Source organism: Schistosoma mansoni, chromosome 1, assembly GCF_000237925.1.
Source record: "Schistosoma mansoni strain Puerto Rico chromosome 1, complete genome".
NCBI lineage: Eukaryota > Metazoa > Platyhelminthes > Trematoda > Strigeidida > Schistosomatidae > Schistosoma > Schistosoma mansoni.
Genome location: NC_031495.1, coordinates 29495737 through 29514748, shown reverse-complemented (window position 1 = coordinate 29514748; position 19012 = coordinate 29495737). Strand labels below are relative to the sequence as shown.

Here is a 19012-nt window from a genome sequence, read left to right as displayed (position 1 = left end):
TTGGTTAGTCTTATTTTGAACGCAAAAATTGACTTCTGTTTTAATTACTGATTTCGTTTTGTCGTATCAGTGAAACTTCTGATAGATTGGTAAGATTAACATGAATTTTAATCATATATTGTTTATGGCACGGTGTTAGAAACATTATTTTGTATCATATTCATAGATGGTCAGAAACCATGTGCCAAACTAAACACAGAATGAAAACTTGGAAACTAAATTTTATTTGCCAGAGGTAAAGAAGGACATTGTAACGACTACGAAAGTACGACTCCCAGAAATTGATCGTGGTGAATTCGATTTTGGGTTTATTCAACTAAAGCATGATTCCATGAGCCACAATATTAAATCCAGGAGTATTCGCCACAAACATTTCTGCTCTATCCTCTCCTTATATTCACCAAAGAAGTCTCTGCCTAACCTTAAGTCTCCAAACGCCAGATAATGGACCGTCAATCTTTGTAAGGTGGACAAAAGTTTCCAAAAGCCTGGCTATGGTGTGACATCAGGTGAGAGGTCAAAGTCAGAGTAGTGTTACTGCTCCTTAACCACACGATCCTCGAAGTCACACATACGATAACTGAGAAGATTCACATTCAGCACCTATCACAAGGATGTCAGGAATGGTCAACGCAGAGAAACAATCTGTATGACATGATTCGTTGTGCAAAGGTGGTCATCATAAAAAAACTGACCCTCTTTTTAAGAATTACAATACTATTATATCCTCAGCTATCCCGCCTGTAGGTATTCCAGAGTTACTGCAGACTCGGGTACGGGTAAAGGAGGAGGTTTGGGCAAAAGGTTAGAGGCCTCATTTCGTAGAAAACTCAACAGCTGTAAACTAACTTACATATCCCTGTTACCCCTCGTAAAGGAGTATAGGCCACCCACCAGCATTCTCCATCCAACTCTGTACTGGGCAATTCTCTCCAGTTATTCCCAGTTGTTATTCATCCTTTTCAATCTCCCTGCGTAATGTGTTCTTTGGCATTCCTCTTTTCCGCTTTCCTTCCGGATTCCAAGTTAGGGCTTGCCTCGTGATACAGTTTGGTGACGTCCCTAATGAATGTCCGATCCACTTCCAACGTCCTTTCCTAATTTCCTCTTCAGCTGGAAGCTGGTTTTTCCTTTCCCATAAAACACTGTTGCTGATAGTATCCAGTCAAGGAATGTTGAGTATTTTGCGTACACAATTATATATAAATACTTGTAACTTCTTGACGATGGATGTAGTAGTTCTCCACGTTTCAGCTCCGTACAAGAGGACTGTCTGGACGTTCGTATTGAAGATTCTCACTTTGAAGTTAGTTGACAGTTGTTTTGAGTTCCATATGTTCTTCAATTGCAGAAATGCTGCCCTTGCTTTGCCATTCCTCGCCTTTACATCTGCATCCGGTCCCCCTTGTTTATCAACGATGCTTCCCAGGTACGTGAATGTTTCCACCTCTTCCAGAGTTTCGCCATCAAATGTAATTTGGTTGGTGTTCTCCGTGTTGTATCTGAGAATCTTGCTTTTTCCCTTGTTTATGTTGAGGCCTATTGATGCAGAGGCTGCTGCTACATTTGCTGTCTTCGTTTGTATTTGTTCATGTGTATGAGATAGGATGGCCAGGACAAAGGGCAGGCTTCTGTTGATCCTTCACTAGTCCCTCACTGGGGTCCAAGAGATGGTGCAACAAAGTGGCTGGAGACATTATCAGATATGGCTCAGAATAGAAGCCAGTGGCGATCCTGCTATAACCTTCTTTCGCTTTCTTCATAAAGAGTGGTCACAACTTCCTTAACTGAAGTTCTTCTGGTTGTAAATTTCTATTTCCCCCATTATTATTCTTATTATTACACTAACATACACCAATCTGTGGTTGTTATTGTTCTTTTCTTTTTGCTTTTTTCATTATATGCACCTTACCCTCTTTTTCTCTTCCCATTCTCATTGTTTTGTGTGGCGTATACATACCTGGTGCCACCTTGTACCAATATTTATGTGCTCACATAAATACATTAATAACAATTCCCGTCACGTGTGGAGGTCTTCATAATCCAGTCGACCACAAAAAAGGAAGAGAAAATGGGAGAGTAAGCTGTCTTGTTTGACTCGCTCGAAATGAGTCTGCATCTGTCCTCCATGCATCACCTCACAGTGCAGTCCGTCGCATGAATTCCGTATAATATTGACGATCTTCTCAGCTACTCACACCAAAGTGTCAAAGAAAGTTAAATAAGTTTCGCCTTTTCATGCTGTCAAATGCATTCTCATAGTCAAGTAATTGGATGTATAGTGACGAGTTCCATTGGATTGATTATTCAACTATAATCCGTTGTGTCGCGATTCGGTCTGTACACGACTGATCCTTACGGAATCTGGCCTGTTGATATCGAAGTTGGGAGTCTATTGCGTCTTTCATCCGGTTCAGCAACACTATGTTGAAAACCTACCCTGCTACCGATAATAGTGTGATGCCTCTGTACTTCTCACATTTGCTCAGATATCCTTTCTTTGGCGCCTTGATGAGATATCCTTTTTTCCAGTCTGTCAGCACTTGTTCTTCCCCCCCAAATCATCCTGAATAGAACGTGGAGCATGTTTGCAGTTGCTCCTTTATCCGCGCTTGGGACTGGCAGTAGGCGGATTTACGAGTGGGAACGCCTTGCTTAACATCCTCTGTAATCACTAGCCATCCTAGAGCAGTCGATTCTCGATATATTGATAGCCTATGAAATACATCTCCGAACCCCCTCGATTTGGATTTTTGATTTCTTTAGGTGCGTACGACTCAGAGTATGTGTCATTGGTAAAGCGTTGTTCAATTCGAAATACCTGTGGCATCTTCATTGGTCAGCCCGACGTGATCTGGTACACCAACCTATAATCTGTGAGTCTGGACCTTTTTGGGACTTTATTTATTATTGCTTTGCTTTTATTTCTATCTCTCGTGGTCATTTCTTTGTGTTTTTGAATATGTATATACCTTTTTTCCTCGTACATTCTTGTACTTAATATTTCACAATGACGGAACAGACACACAAGTACTTATGTTAAAGACTATGTCCCCACCTTCGTTTCTAATAATGCCCTCCTGGCTAGACAACAGCGAAGCTTGGTTCTGCTACGCAGAAGCCGACTTCCATGAGAACGGCGTGAATGACACAAATGCACGATTCCTCGCACTATCGCGCGAATTTTACATCATACGTAGTATATTTATTAGTGATGTTTCGGGACCTTATGAGACCCTTAAACGGTTTATTCTTAAACGTCGAGACCTAACTGATCGGCAAGGCTTAGATCAACTCCTTAATAATATCGGCCTGAAACATGGTTCTGCCACAGACATGTTGCTAAAAATAAGGGAGGTTATCGGCCAAAGAACTTTCGATGATGGTCTATTCAGTCAAATTTTGTTATCTAAATTTCAGCAAAAAGTGTAAGCTGTGCTGGTCTCGTTTTATAACGACGCCGTAGACAAACTGGCTGCATCTCCAGATTACATTCTAGAAACCACGAAATCTTCTAACGCCGAGGTTTTTTCAGTCAAAGGAAAACATCAAACGACCCAGAATGACATTACTGAATTATGTCATTCACTGACAAATTATTAAATTACGTAATGACCGTAAGTGGTTACATACCACACGAGGAAGCAGTTAATGTAGGCGATCTGTCTCCAGGTCACGAGAGACAGATAACAACGACTGGTGCTGGTATCATAACCAGTATGGAAAGTCTTCCAGAAATTGCAGAATATCCTGCGATTTTCGAGCTGCAAACAGACCGACACGATAAACGTCTCAGGAAACTTCTCATACGGCATGTGTTGATGGAAACCGTAGCCGGAGCACACGGCCGTCCGTTATACGTCATAGATGTGATAACGAAATTTAGCGACCTCGTAGATACAGACGCAGAAATTAGCGTTCTTCCAGCAAATTCCAACGACCGGTTTTAAACAGCGTCTTGTCATTTTGGCTGATGTCAATTCGTGATGAAAACCCTAAATTTAATTCCTAACCATAACCATCAACTTTAAGTTATAATTATAATTCCTTATACTGGTTTGTAGCCATTATGTAGTCCAGCATTGTTGATGAGGTCCTGAAGGTCACCTTACGGTCGTTCAAAGGTCGTCCATAAACCAACGAAAATCCGAAAAATTCAGGCAGAATTTGTAGTAAGATATATTATCTAGGTTTTTGATTTGTCAGGTTTCCTGATATACATGTTAGTTTTACACAGTTGTCTTTGACATACAACGTTTGAACCTGCGAGGCAAACCGTTGTAAGACATATGTCCGAACTAAAGCGAGTAAAGTTCTGGTCAGACACTGTTTATGACTTATTTTCTGTTTTAATATGGTTTACAGCATGTTAACCTCGTTTCGGGTTAGTTATGACTGATATACTATTGGTTGTTTGGAATGGTTATAATATTACGCATATGCGTCCCGCTACGTCAATTAAGAGCTTTTTCGGCAAGAAGTTCTCGTATCCCAAAAACATACGTCTTTATTTCTTTAATAATAGTTATCTATTCATCCCAGTCTCCCTATTTTGGGGAAAATTCTGGGAATTCAAAGGTCTCCCCCAAAGTCATGAGGAATTTAGTAGTTTTCCTCAAAGCTTTATAAGATTCCATGGAAATATTGGGGAGAATCCGAAATCTTCCCGAAAACTTCAGGGTTTTTCCATAGACCTAGGGAAATTTCGGGGTTTTTGTACCATGTCAATAAAGTTTTTTATTGACGCCTCCCCCAAATTTGTCCAAAACGGGCAAAATTTCCCCCACAATAGGGGATTAGGTTGTTAATATTCTATATGTATTGGAATCTTGAGCAGTTGAATTTTTCAAGTGCCTCCTCAAATGTCTTGATATCTAGGACAGTTAATCTTTAAGTGACTGGTAAAACTAATCTATGTATGGCTTTTGGCTTTCATAATGGATTTCAAACTCCGCCGATCAGAATTAACGGATTGTTTGTTTCTTGGGGCCCGCTTAGTAGTAGTAAACAAACTTTGTATTACTTCTTGTTCTGAAAGTCAGAAAAACCAGCTTGCAATGTTAAAAGCAGTCAATCCTGATATCTAGAGTAATATCTATCAGCTCCTACGAAACTAAAGTAGACATTGGGCTTCGTTTTGAAAGATGGCATAAGTTGCTATTACTATCATGTCCAAAGTGGCTCAGTAACTTGCTGATGGAAACCACGGAAAAGTCTGCCTAAACTTTTGCGGAAACGTTCGTGTTATATCACATATTGGTGTCCTTATTAGTGTATTTTTGTGCTTAAATGTATAAGTTACCTACTTTAGGGAAGAGGATTATAAGGCATATGATTCATCCTGATGATATTTTCTCAAATTTCTGTACCGCACAGGATGCAAAGTTAAATCCTTCAAGGGTACTGAGTAGAGTTTATTATTTTAGTCTGAGTCATTTGTGTGTTGCTATATTTTAAACGTTTCAAGTGAGCTAAATACTTTTTAAAAGAACATAATGCAGTTTTTACCCAGGTGAAGTTCTAGAGTCTAACTCAAGTTTTGGAAAGAATCCTCAGGACAGTATACATTATAGGGTCCAGAACCGTAATGTAGATACCTAGAGTGATATCCAGATCCTTTTCTGTGTTTATGAATGTAATACTAAAGTCACTCAGAAAGTGAGACCTGGATCCTTCACCGTTACTCACCGTAGGCGTTCTGCGTTTTCTAGTATTAAGTAGCTTTCTAATGATCCGGTCGTATAACCAACTGTTCGTGGAAAGTTGAGATATCAAGATTATCTCCTATCCATTTCTAAATCATAAGATCATCTGATATCGCGGAGTTTGGGAATCTGGGTTACAACGTAGTTCATTAATGGACTGTACAAAAAGAGCATTCCAAAGACCAAATCTTGTGGTACTCCTATTGTTTCTGTGAATCACTTAAGTAAAACAGAATGAACTCTAACGTATTGCGACCCCCCTTTTTTGTAGTATAAAAGCCACTTCTCTAGGTAAACTAATAATATAGTTTATATATATTTTTCCCTCTATATTCTTAAATTGCTGAGTTGTCGCATTACTTCTGTCGTTGTTTTTCTGTACTATTTCCTTACACTCACTGTTCTGCTTCGTTTCCCACTATCCATCAGTATGAGAAAATTTCCATCTAAATTCAATTATATGGACACGCCTACAAACTCTATCAATCCGACTCCATTGTTGCTTAATGTTTTCTTTTCAATATAATGAATTCAACTACAAGCTGATCGTTTTGACTGGCGTGGAAAATTCTAGTCAATATACAAAACGAGAAAACTTTCACTTCAATCTAGTATGTTAAATTGGTGGTTTAATGTTTTTGTTAAATCACTTTAATAGCTTATGTGGCTGTTAACATCTGTTACGTGAGATTTCAGTCATTTAGAAAAAAAGTTTAAAAATTCCCATATTGTGAATAAGAACAACGTATATAAGCGAACAATATTGTTTTAAATTAGGTCTTCATCAGGCTTTACATTAATACACAATAATATTTACATACATATACGAAATCACTAAACCAATCAAGGCAGTTTATGAAATATTGACCCGAACCCTTGTTACTCTTATCACAGCTAGTATACCTATCATCGCACTACCAACTTGTAATTTTAATTCATTATGTTTATTAATGTAATCCATTCCACTGTTATCACTAACTCATAAGCTGTTTTGATTGGTTTAGTAATTTCGTATATGCATGCAAATATTATTGTATACTTTGGAAAAACACCAAGAACAACTGTTCCTATTATTTATGAATCTTTACTTACTGTACAGTGATGCAAAGATAATAAGTTATTCAGTATTTTCGTCTTTGCCAATCAAAGATGGATGCTCTATCAAGTTACAAGCTGCTGCGATTAGTGGGTACGGTCGAAAGTCGGGAGAGTTCGTTCTCCCTCTCAAAATGCTCTCACATGGCCACGCGTATATAGCCTCTGTCAGGGAAGTCCTACTCACTGCCTTCACGTGGCGGTGTTTTTTTTACAAAATTGAGAGGACGAAAAGCGAATGTCCGGCGCTCTAACCGGGTTGGTGGACACGAAAGTTCACCTAGGGGAGTTGGAAAACCCTGATTCCAAACCAATGGTGCACTTGGACTCCAGTATCTTAAGGAAACAAACGGCGTATGAACCAATCGTTGGTCACCGACTACCATGGGACTGCATCTCCTCACGATGCTCCACTACCTTGTGGATCAGATCTGTAAATCAAAGGCTTAGGGTGTGGCCTAAGAAAACCACCTGCTTCAGTTTGGGCACCCGGACAGTATCACAGCCCTCACACAAATCAAATGAGATTTGTGTGGCGCATATATATCTGTTACCTCCTTGTACCAATATTTATCTGTTTAAATAAATAAATAAGATTCCAGCGTAGTTCAGTAACCATTAATTGATATACATCCTCATGCACAGTACAAAGAGTCAATTTGCTACAATTCACAGTAGTACAAGAGAAGTCAAAATTTAAATATAGTATAATGAAGAGAAAAAAGTTTGGGCCAATAAATGTAAACAAATAATGAGTGATAAAAACTAAGTGAGAGTGTACAACACTGTGGTCGACTCGGGACTATCCCAATCTAATCCCACGTTGTGTCACAACTTCAAAATTATGGCTGTACGGGTCACTCACTGTCTTTGTTAACTCTCTCTCGTACCCGTTGTCAATCTTACAAAATTTAAAAACGACCAGATTTAAGCAACTGGTTAGTTTGCAATTATGGCTAGTGCAAGCTTCAGAAACCCGATGATGATATTTTGTGACTATGGTTAAACGGCTTTCTAGATCAAATTATTTAGTATACTGTGTGTTACTGAAATAATTCATGTTTATCTACAAATCATAACCAAATCGGATGACAAATCTACTCATTACCTGACATGGCCTTAAGCAGGTTGCGGTCATTAACTCCTAAACCTTGAACATCTGTCTATTTCGTACTTGTTTATCTTAATTTCTTAATTTCATTTTTACTCCTGTTGTGTTGTTATTTTTATGTAATTTAAGTTGTGATATCTTGAACCAATGCATCAATCACCCATTTAGTATTTTGCTGGCCCTCATACAGGATTAAAGGTACTGCTGAACTGTCCAATCTGAAGTGACCAGATTGTAATGTGAATATATGGTTTAGTGTTTAAGGGTTCTTTGAGTCTTGGTTTACAATATTGGATATCTTTAACCGGTAAGCACACGTTAGGCTTGGGTAAGGTTTTCCTAGTAATTTATGTATTTTCCTCGAGACCAAACAAAACAGGACTCACAACTAACCCTTACTTACTTACTTACGCCTGTTACTCCCAATGGAGCATAGGCCGCTGACCAGCATTCTCCAACCCAATCTGTCCTGGGCCGTCTTTTCTAGTTCTATCCAGTTTTTGTTCATTCTTCTCATTTCTGTCTCTATTTCTCAGCGTGACGTGTTTTTTGGTCTTCCTCTTCTCCTTTGACCTTCAGGATTCCATGTGAGGGCCTGTCTTGTGACGTAATTGGGTGATTTCCTCAAAAGAAAAGGAGATTTGTCTGCGCCTCACTGGACGCAGGAAAACTACACTAAGAAGACCCATTAGGATTGAACTGAAGGACGAGAAATCCAAATGTAAATTCCAGGAACAACTGAGTTCACATCTAGGCAGTTCTGTAAATGAGACTGACCCAGATGCTGCTTGGAAAGACATACGAACAGCTGTGGAAACAGCAGTCACATCTATTAGTAATTTAAACCATAGGGTTTCAAAAAACCGATGGATATCTGCTAAGTCTATTTTACTGATGGATTCGCGTAAATTCATCCCATCAGGCTCTGAACACGACGAAGAGCGTAAACAAATCAAATGTAGGTTGACTAAAAGTCTAAGAAACGACCGTGATCAGTGGTGGGCAACGAAAGCAAAAGAGATGGAAAAGGCAGCGGCTGTAGGCAACACCAGGCAACTATTCAGACTAATAAAAGAAACCGGAATTAAGAAGTCAAGTGTAAGTGAAACGATCTCGGAAAAAGACGGAACCCTTATCTGCTCTCAGCCCAGACGTTTAGAACGATGGGCAGAACACTTTAAGGAGCAGTTTAGCTGGACTTCAGCTACTGCACAACTACCCACTATTCCCAAACAGCCTGAATAGAACATTGAGGTAGGCCCCCCAACTTTAGCCGAAGTTCAAAGGGCTATAAGTAATCTGAAACGAGGAAGAGCAGCTGGCCCTGATGGATTGGCTCCAGAGGTCTTTAAATATGGTGGTCCAATTTTAGCGATTAGGTTGACTAATATTCTGGCTAAAATCTGGGAGTTGGACGTAATCCCATCTGACTGGTCACAATCACTGATTGTCCCAATATATAAGAAGGCGTCAAAATCATCCTGTGATAACCATAGAGGGATTAGTCTTACTAACATAGCATCTAAAATACTAGCCTCAATAATTATCGGGCGCCTAACCAAGACTCGTGAACTCCAAACACGAGAAAATCAGGCTGGCTTCAGACCTGGTCGTGGCTACATCGACCACATATTCACTATTCGTCAAGTTTTAGAGCACAGACATGTTTGTTGGCGTCCGACAATGATAGTTTTTCTTGACTTGAAAGCAGCATTTGACTCTGTAGACCAAGAGGCTCTGTGGCAGTGTCTGTCATTGAAAGGTGTACCTCAGAAGTACATAAACCTTGTGAAGGCTCTTTAATCGAACATCACCAGTCGAGTGAGAGCTTATGGCGAACTGTCATCTGATTTTACAACCTCAAGTGGTGTCCGACAAGGTTGTCCACTATCCCCATTTTTGTTTAACTTCATTATAGACCTATTGCTGGAACTAACACTCTCTTCGACTGAATTTTCAGGAATTGATCTCCTACCAGGGGGACCACTAAGCGACCTAGAGTACGCAGATGACATAGTCCTGTTTGGTGAAGGCGCTGAAAAAATGCAGTCTTCTGTTAGAACTGAGTAATAATGCCAGGATGTTTGGGATGCGTTTCTCCCCATCTAAATGTAAATTGTTACTCCAGGACTGGCCTGCGTCAACACCTGAACTAAGGATAGGGAGCGAAGTAGTCGAACGCGTGGACAACTTCACTTATCTTGGAAGTCTGATCAGCCCTAATGGATTGGTGTCTGACGAAATCTCAGCACGGATTCAGTAAGCTCGTTTGGCTTTTGCCAACTTACGTCACCTACGGCGAAGACGAGATATCCGTCTATCAATTAAGGGACGAGTATACTGCGCAGCAGTCCGTTCTGTTTCACTTTACGGCTGTGAAACATGGCTATTAAGAGTAGAAGATACTCGTAAGTTACTAGTATTTGACCACAGATGCCTTAGAAATATTGCTCGCATCTGCTGGGATCATCGGGTAAGTAATAGTGAGATTAGACACAGGGTATTAGGAAATGATGGTAAATCAGTTGATGAGGTCATGAATCTTCATCGACTGAGATGGTTAGGCCACGTGTTACGTATGCCTGAACACCGATTACCACGACGAGCTATGTTGACTAGTGTAGGAGATGGTTGGAAGAGAGTTGGGGGCGGCCAAACCAAAACGTGGCATCAGTGTTTGAAGTCACTAACTTCTAGTCTGAGCCATGTTGGCAGATGCAGACTACCTGGTTGGGGTCCGCGTGACTATCGTAACCAGTGGTTGGCGACTCTAGGTGACATGGCTCAGAATCGATCACAATGGTGTAGATGTATACACTCTTTATCTTCCCTTAAACCTTAAGATTAAAATTGCTTCATAACGTTCTTCCTCCCGATACTATATCTTTATATACAACCTATCTTTTATATACTACCACCACTAAATTAACTATTTCTATGAATCCGGTGTTCATCTTGTTGTACTAACAAGGTATGGCAACTTGGACCGATGCATATGTGTGCCTGGTCCTACGTTGTAGCTTACTGACTGACTGATTTCCTCAAAGTGTGCCCTATCCACTTCCAGCGCCTCTTCCTGATTTCTTCCGCTGGAATCTGGTTTGTTGTCTCCCACAGTAACTTGTTGCTGATAGTGTCTGGCCAGCGGATCCGAAGTATTTTGCGTAGACAACTGTTGATAAACACTTGTACCTTCTTATTTATTATTATTTATTTAAACACACAAATATTGGTACAAGGAAGCACCAGATACATATGCGCCATACAAATCGCATTCGATTTGTGTATCTTCTGCATGATGGATGTAGTAGTTCTCCACGTTTCAGCTCCGTACAAGAGGACTGTCTGGACGTTCGTATTGAAGATTCTCACTTTGAAGTTAGTTGACAGTTGTTTTGAGTTCCATATGTTCTTCAATTGCAGAAATGCTGCCCTTGCTTTGCCATTCCTCGCCTTTACATCTGCATCCGGTCCCCCTTGTTTATCAACGATGCTTCCCAGGTACGTGAATGTTTCCACCTCTTCCAGAGTTTCGCCATCAAATGTAATTTGGTTGGTGTTCTCCGTGTTGTATCTGAGAATCTTGCTTTTTCCCTTGTTTATGTTGAGGCCTATTGATGCAGAGGCTGCTGCTACATTTGCTGTCTTCGTTTGTATTTGTTCATGTGTATGAAATAGAAGGGCTATGTCACCTGTGAAGTCCAAATCGTCTAAGTGGTTCTGAGATGTCCATTGTATTCCGTGTTTCCCCTCAGACGTCGAAGTCTTCATAATCCAGTCAATCACCAGAAGAAAGAGAAAGGGGGAGAGTAATCGGCCTTGTCTGACTCCGGTCCTTACTGAAAATGCATCTGTCAGCTGTCCTCCATGCACGACTCTGCACTGTAGTCCATCGTATGAGTTCTGGATAATGTTGACAATCTTCTGAGGAACTCTATAGTGTCGAAGAAGTTTCCATAATGTTCTCCTGTTCACACTGTCAAACGCCTTCTCATAGTCAATGAAGTTGACATGTAGTGATGAATTCTACTCAACTGATTGTTCAGCGATGATCCATAGTGTCGCAATCTGGTCTGTGCACGACCGATCCTTACGGAATCCAGCCTGTTGATCTCGAAGTCCAGTGTCTACTGCGTCTTTCATCCGATTCAGCAGCACTCTGTTGAAAACTTTTCCTGGTACTGATAACAAACTGATGCCTCTGTAATTCTCAAATTCGCTCAGATCTCTTTCCTTTGGTATCTTGATAAGGTATCCTTCTTTCCAGTCTGTTGGCACTTGTTCCTCTTCCCAAATCTTCTTGTATAGAAGGTGAAGTATATTTGCGGTTACTTCAATGTCTGACTTCAGAGCTTCAGCTAGTATATTGTCAGGTCCTGCCGCTTTTCCACTTTTGATTTGTCTGATGGCCATCTTGACTTCTTCGGTCGTTGGTGGAGTGACATCTATCGGAAGGTCATTGTGTGCTGCTTCGATGTCCGGTGGATTCAGTGGAGCTGGACTATTCAACAGTTCCTCGAAGTATTCTGCCCATCTTTTCCGCTGTTCTTGAATCTCTGTGGTAGTATTTCCTTCTTTGTCCTTGACTGGTCTCCCCGGTTTGCCATATCTCCCTGCCAATTTTTTCGTTGCATCATATAATTGTTTCATATTCCCTTCTCTTGTAGCTTTTTCCTCTGTCGTTGCTATTTTTTCTGGTTAGCGTTTTTTAGCGACTTAGTTTTTCTACGGGATGGGGTCGCTAACCCCATGCCCAACCCTCCTCCTTTACCCAGGCTTGGGACCGGCAGTAACTCTAGAAGAGCTATAGGCGGAGTTTATGTCCTAATATAGCTCCAATAAATATGCGGTTGATAGCACAGCGTGTATCATATTGAGGTTTCTATATATAGGTTGCTTAAAAAACAAACAAAATTAGATTATTTTTTCACGGATTCAAAATTGCAAGCCTGAAAATAATGAACATTATTTTTCTCTTTCTAACAGTCCTAGAAACCATTAAATTTAATCTAAATGTGAATACTTACAAAATAACCTAAAAAACAGTATATTATGTACCGTGTTCGTTTGTTAATAATTCGAACGTATTGTTTACTCTCAAATTAATCTTTATTATTTTTATCTGACTTTTTTTCCAGTCCCACATGCTTCCAACTGAATCTTCCCATATGAAAGTTTGTAGTGGTAATGAATAAGAGTGTACGAAACCGACCTTTACTTGTTTTTTGCCATTGTTCACCTCTTAACCGTTGCCCATATTCCAGGTCTGTTTGTGTATCGTCAACAGGATGTTTTCATTCATTGCATTTGGATTTATCACTAACATATGTGGATGATGAATCGTATGGGTGTTTTTCAAATAATACAAATCAGGTTGACTTGCTCTGCCGAAATTCAAAAGTTGGCAGACAACTGTTATATTGTTGTTCCTCAAATGATGGGGATTTATGCAACCGGAACTCGAGTTTGCTAGAATTAATCCGTCCTGTGCAAATAAATCCTCATGCCTTTACATGGAAATCTATTTTGACAGCAGTGTTGTTCCCTACCTTTGCACTGTTTTGTGGACTTCTAGCTATCATGCTTTTCTGGAAGTACTTTTTGAAAAAACGAATAGAAAACTACGATCGCTACGTCAATGAACTTAGCTACAAACGTCCCAGCTTCACCACGGATATCTACAATTATCTATTGAAACTCAGTGAAGAACAGTTTTCGGATCGTAAGTTATCATCTTATGTCTTGCCCAGAATGGGAGATGACCTTTCTTCAAAAAATATGCATAATCCTGATCCTTCGTGTGAGCTTATTAGCTGCACTAGTGGAAGCGGAAGCGGTCTTCCGTTCCTTGTTCAGAGAACTGTGGCACGTCATATTAGGTTGACAATGTGCATAGGAAAAGGACGATTTGGTGAAGTTTGGAAAGCTACATGTCAAGGTGAAACCGTTGCTGTTAAAATTTTTTCTAGTCGTGATGAAGCCAGCTGGGCTCGTGAAACAGAAATTTATAACACTGGATTGTTGCGTCATCCTAATCTCCTGGCGTATTATGCTAGCGACATGATATCAAGAGGTGGATGCACTCAGCTCTGGCTAATTACAGCGTATCACGCTAACGGATCTTTACACGACTTCATCAGTCATAGATCATTAAAAATACAGGATGGTTTGCGTCTGGCCAGCTCCATTGCGGCGGGTTTGGCGTTTTTGCATACAGAAATAAAAGGATTACATGCTAAACCTTCTATTGCACACCGTGATCTCAAATCGAAGAATGTCCTTGTTATGAATGATATGACTGCATGTATAGCTGACTTGGGTCTTGCCCTTGTGAATTTACAAAATCCCCCCATTGGACAAGCTTTTCTCAATTTATCTTCCTCAATGCTATCTAGTGGTGTTATGTCTAGTGGTATAACTCAATCAGACAGGTTGTGCAGTGGACTTTCTGGTCCTTCCTCCTTAGGTCCTCCTCCTGCTGGACCTAGGGTTGGTACTAAACGTTACATGGCACCTGAGTTACTCATGGCCATAGATATAACACACGCATCATCCAATTCCGGCAACAACACGTCGGGCATAACTAATGAAAGTATTGATAGTCCAAACAGAAGTCACCATTTGTCGTTTGAAGTTTACCAAGCTGCAGATATTTATGCAATGGCCTTAGTGTTTTGGGAATTAGCACGATGTACTCAGGGGATAACATCTGAATTCGTTGAAGGATATCAGGTTTGTACACTGACTTTTCTAAACTTCGGTATTCACCGTTTTTAAAGGCATTTTTCTGTTCATCTTACTAATATGAAAATTGTAAATTAGTTCAGTCGTGGGTATATGAATTTCAGACCGTAACTATTGACAGAGTAAAGTGTTCTATAGGTAAATATTTTTTACTTGTGTGCAAAACGTTAGAAAGCATCAAATGTATTAAAGGATCATAGTTCCTTAGAATTTGAGAAAATCTGATTTTTCAAATAATCGATAAAGTTTTACCAAAAGGGATCATATCGATTTACTCAGTTTCATGTGACTCACATTCTCGCAGATCTGTTTTTACTTAGATTATTTATTTATTTGAACACATAAATATTAGTACAAAGAGGCACTGAATACATATGCGTCACACAAGTCACTTGATTTGTGTGTCGAGTGTGATATCGTCCGAATGCCCAGACCGAGACAGGTTGTTTTCTTAGGGGGCCACACCCGGAGCCTTCGATCTAAAGGTCTGATCCAGATGGCAGTGGAACAACGTAAGGAGATGCAGTCTCATGGTAGTCGGCAACCAACGATTGGTTCACACGCCATTTGTCCCCTCAAGATATTGTGTGCACCATTCGTTTGGAATCAGGGTCTTCCAACTCACCTAGATGGATCCTATATACCCACCAACCCGGTTAAAGCACCGAACATTCGCTTTTCGTCCTCTTGATTTCGTAAACAGCACCCGCACTGCGAAAAGACAGTGAGTAGGACTTCCCTGGCAGTGGCTGTATACGTGTAGCCGTAAGAGGGTATTTCGAAAGGGAGAGCTGACTCTCCTCAACCTCGACCCTATCAGGGCATTTGATATCTTCAGCTTGATTATTTTTGTTGGTATAGTTTCCAAACTGACGTTTTATTATTTCCAATTTCTTGTTTTGATTGTTACTTCTGATTTCGATAGGTCTTTTTCTATGAATATCTCCATAGATAATAAATATTTTTGAAATCTGGGGAGCAAAACACAATAGTTAAGCATTTTTATTTTTTTAATCCAATCATTTGCCTTATTAGGGCTCGTACACTAGTGAAAATCCACGAACTTTTACATTTTTCTTACGTAATACTCTGAACAGCACTAGGGTGATTTAAAGTTAAAGGTACATCACACACTTCTGAAAAGATTTAGTGGACTGTAAAATCAGGGTGTTGGGATGCTTAGAAGCGTACGTTTATGTGATAATGTATTTTAAGTTAATAGCCTACATAATAATGGACGATTGTGTAAATTGCAAAACTAAGCATTTATAAGGTGCGCACCAAATATTTAGGAAGTTACTTGTGTTTCTTGCATCATACACTTTGTTATTATTATTAATGGTTTTATTCAAAGCCATCCTGCAGGTCGTTATGTTTACACATGTTAATAAACATTTCTTGTGCCTGAAGGGTATTTATTTATTTATTTGAACACAAATATTGGTACGAAGGGGCATTAGATACATATGCGCCACACAAATCTCATTTGATTTGTGTGAGGGCTGTGATACTGTCCGGGTGCCCAAACTGAAGCAGGTGGTTTTCTTAGGCCACACCCTGAGCCTTTGATTTACAGATCTGATCCACAAGGTAGTGGAGCATCGTGAGGAGATGCAGTCCCATGGTAGTCGGTGACCAACGATTGGTTCATACACCGTTTGTTTCCTTAAGATACTGGAGTCCAAGTGCACCATTGGTTTGGAATCAGGGTTTTCCAACTCCCCTAGGTGAACTTTCGTGTCCACCAACCCGGTTAAAGCGCCGGACATTCGCTTTTCGTCCTCTCAATTTTGTAAAAAAACACCGCCACGTGAAGGCAGTGAGTAGGACTTCCCTGACAGAGGCTATATACGCGTGGCCATATGACAGCATTTCGAGAGGGTTAGCGGACTCTCTCCACTCTCGGCCGTACCAGGGCATTTGGGGGCGCCTGAAGGGTAAATATGATTTCTAAATTTTCAATTATTTTTGATGAACTAGTCGGGTAAGGTGCATAAAATTGTTAAGCTCCAGGGATAGTAAACTCTGTGTGTTATGACCTCAAGTAATTTCCAACAACTCTGTAAAGTTCATTAGTAATTTTCATAGTTCTTTATTTTCTTTGATTGTCTCAAATTTGAAACTTCTTTACAGATACCATTCTGCGACATGGTCCCTCCTGATCCAACCTTCTCACAGATGAGGGATATTGTTTGTGGCAATAGTTTGACCATAAGTGATGATCAACCGAACCAATCAAACAGGAATAACTCAAATATAAATGCTAAATCCCCCAAGATAAGTCCAGATTACGACAATGTTAATTGTAGGCCTCGTATTTACCAGCGCTGGTTAGATGACACCTACTTATCCTGCTATGCACAAGTGATACAAGAATGTTGGCATGATGATTGGTCTGTGCGCCTCTCTGCTCTTCGTGTTCGTAAACGTCTGGGACAAATTGAAGATGCAGTTAGACAATCATTGATCAGAAAAAGAGAAGAGAACATTCCTTCTAATGTAAATGAATTATCAGTACTCCTAACCGGGGACCCAGAGGCTTTGGCTTGATTTTCACAATCTCTGATATATTCAAGCTTATCTTTGAACTTTGCATTTAATTTTAGTGTTGTAACTTCCCTAAATATTGTCACTTTATAGGTAATTCAATAATTCAAATGCTTTTTTGATTTTTCGATGTCTAAGATAGATGATTGTATATATATATATATATATATATAGGTCTTACTGTCGGTTAAAAATTTTGTTCAAGAAAATTCTGATGCTTTAGGTCGGTGTTCAACTTGGCACATTAGTACAGTAGCTACTGGCTTGATTTTGATAAATATATTGTCTGTTATTTAAAGTATTGAAGAGAGTAAGAACAGAAATCTAAAATATTTACTACGTACCGTTTATATGTAAGTAGGCTTAAGTGTTATCTATCTGATCACCCTTCTATAAATGTACCAAACAAACAACTATCGAATCTCACCGAAATGCTAGACTAGATGGATCATATTTTTGCACAAAGTATATAATTCGATTGTTAAAAAATACTAATTAGTAAATGCATATTTAACGGTAAAACGTTACGCTAATAGGTGAAACGCTACTATTGGTTAGATCTTGAAAAACATTCTGTCCCTCAATGTAATTGTTTCCCCTCATAAACCTAACCAAAGCAAAGGCGTTGATATTTGGATCCCGTTACTGGGTGAAATAGCAAAATGTCTTGCCATTATACACCAACTCTGTATGATGACACTGTAATTAAAGCTATCAATGCTAAAGCGCCAGTAACCAAGTTATTGTAGACAGAGTAGACGAAGCGAATTCGCCCATTCAAATTAAATTTATTTTGGCAGAATGTCTGTTTAATGGTAATTTTTTTACATTCACCAAGGCGGTTAGTAGTTTATTTCTTTACAAATGATTTTTGTTGAGAAAATTCACCAACAGCTATTAAATAGGCAAAAGAACTAGTTCAGTAAAACAGTTGAATAGCGAAACAAATTGGATAGTATTGGTGTAGTGAATAAGAACACTGATGGGGATAATTGGACGTGTTTCAGCACAAAAGTACAGAACATCTTACTAAAATCTGAGAAGCAAACAGTAAATACTTAATTGGCAAAATATCAATCAAACTTGACTGTTCGTTTGCAAATGTCAGTCACTTGTCTCAGAGTTCACTGTTCCTTCACCTCCATGCTGATTGCTTTCTGCTTCTGTTCTTCCCTTCTGCTGCCAAATATTCTACTCCTGACTCACTATATATACTACTCATGTCGATATAAGTAGCACACACCACATGGCGAAAGAAATACATGTTTATCGAACTGCTACTACCTGTTAAATATGAAAAACGAAAGACGCCACATATGACTACAGCGACACGAAATGATAAGCTTCATAAGTAACACAAGAAGGCTATCAGTCTTAATTTCGAAAGCACAACTGTGAAATTAATCTTGGTGTGGGATTATTATGAGCTTGGTGCACTTCATATTTTTCCTAACCTTACTAATTACTAGGATAAGTCTTTTGATAGGTCAGGTGGGAGCAAGCTGTGACTGGTCAATGGGCGGGAAAAGACATCTGATCACACCAAGTATAGGAGGACATATTGTGTGTAAAATTGATCCCACTTATTGACTGCTTCGTATTGTGTTAGTTAACTGTCATTCTATTCTATGCCTGGTTCTCGATTGTTGGTTGGGACATACGTCACGTATGCCCAACCCCGCTTAACTCGGTGGGTGTTGTCTGGAGTAGGTTGATAGAAAGCTATGGGCGGCCAAACCAAAACATGACATCAGACCATGGAGACATTGAAAATGGGACTGAGCCATGTTAATAGATGAATGACATGGAT

At 39.7% G+C, this 19012-nt stretch overlaps 1 protein-coding gene across 2 annotated transcripts; it reads left to right on the top strand.

Annotated features, from left to right (window-relative positions):
• Positions 1 to 4091: 4091 nt before the first annotated feature.
• Smp_093540.2 lies at positions 4092 to 17323 on the top strand (the record flags this gene model as incomplete). 2 transcript variants are annotated; one of them, XM_018793969.1, is made up of 4 exons in its annotated part: positions 13492 to 14315; positions 14523 to 14643; positions 16789 to 16858; positions 16943 to 17205. In XM_018793969.1, 4 exons carry the CDS (start codon positions 13492 to 13494, stop codon positions 17203 to 17205), a joined length of 1278 nt encoding a protein of 425 aa, XP_018648427.1. The 2 variants fall into 2 exon arrangements, with proteins under 2 accessions (XP_018648428.1, XP_018648427.1); XM_018793968.1 differs by lacking the exons at positions 13492 to 14315; positions 14523 to 14643 and adding exons at positions 4092 to 4172; positions 6135 to 6316 and having other exon boundaries at positions 16789 to 17323.
• Positions 17324 to 19012: the final 1689 nt, after the last annotated feature.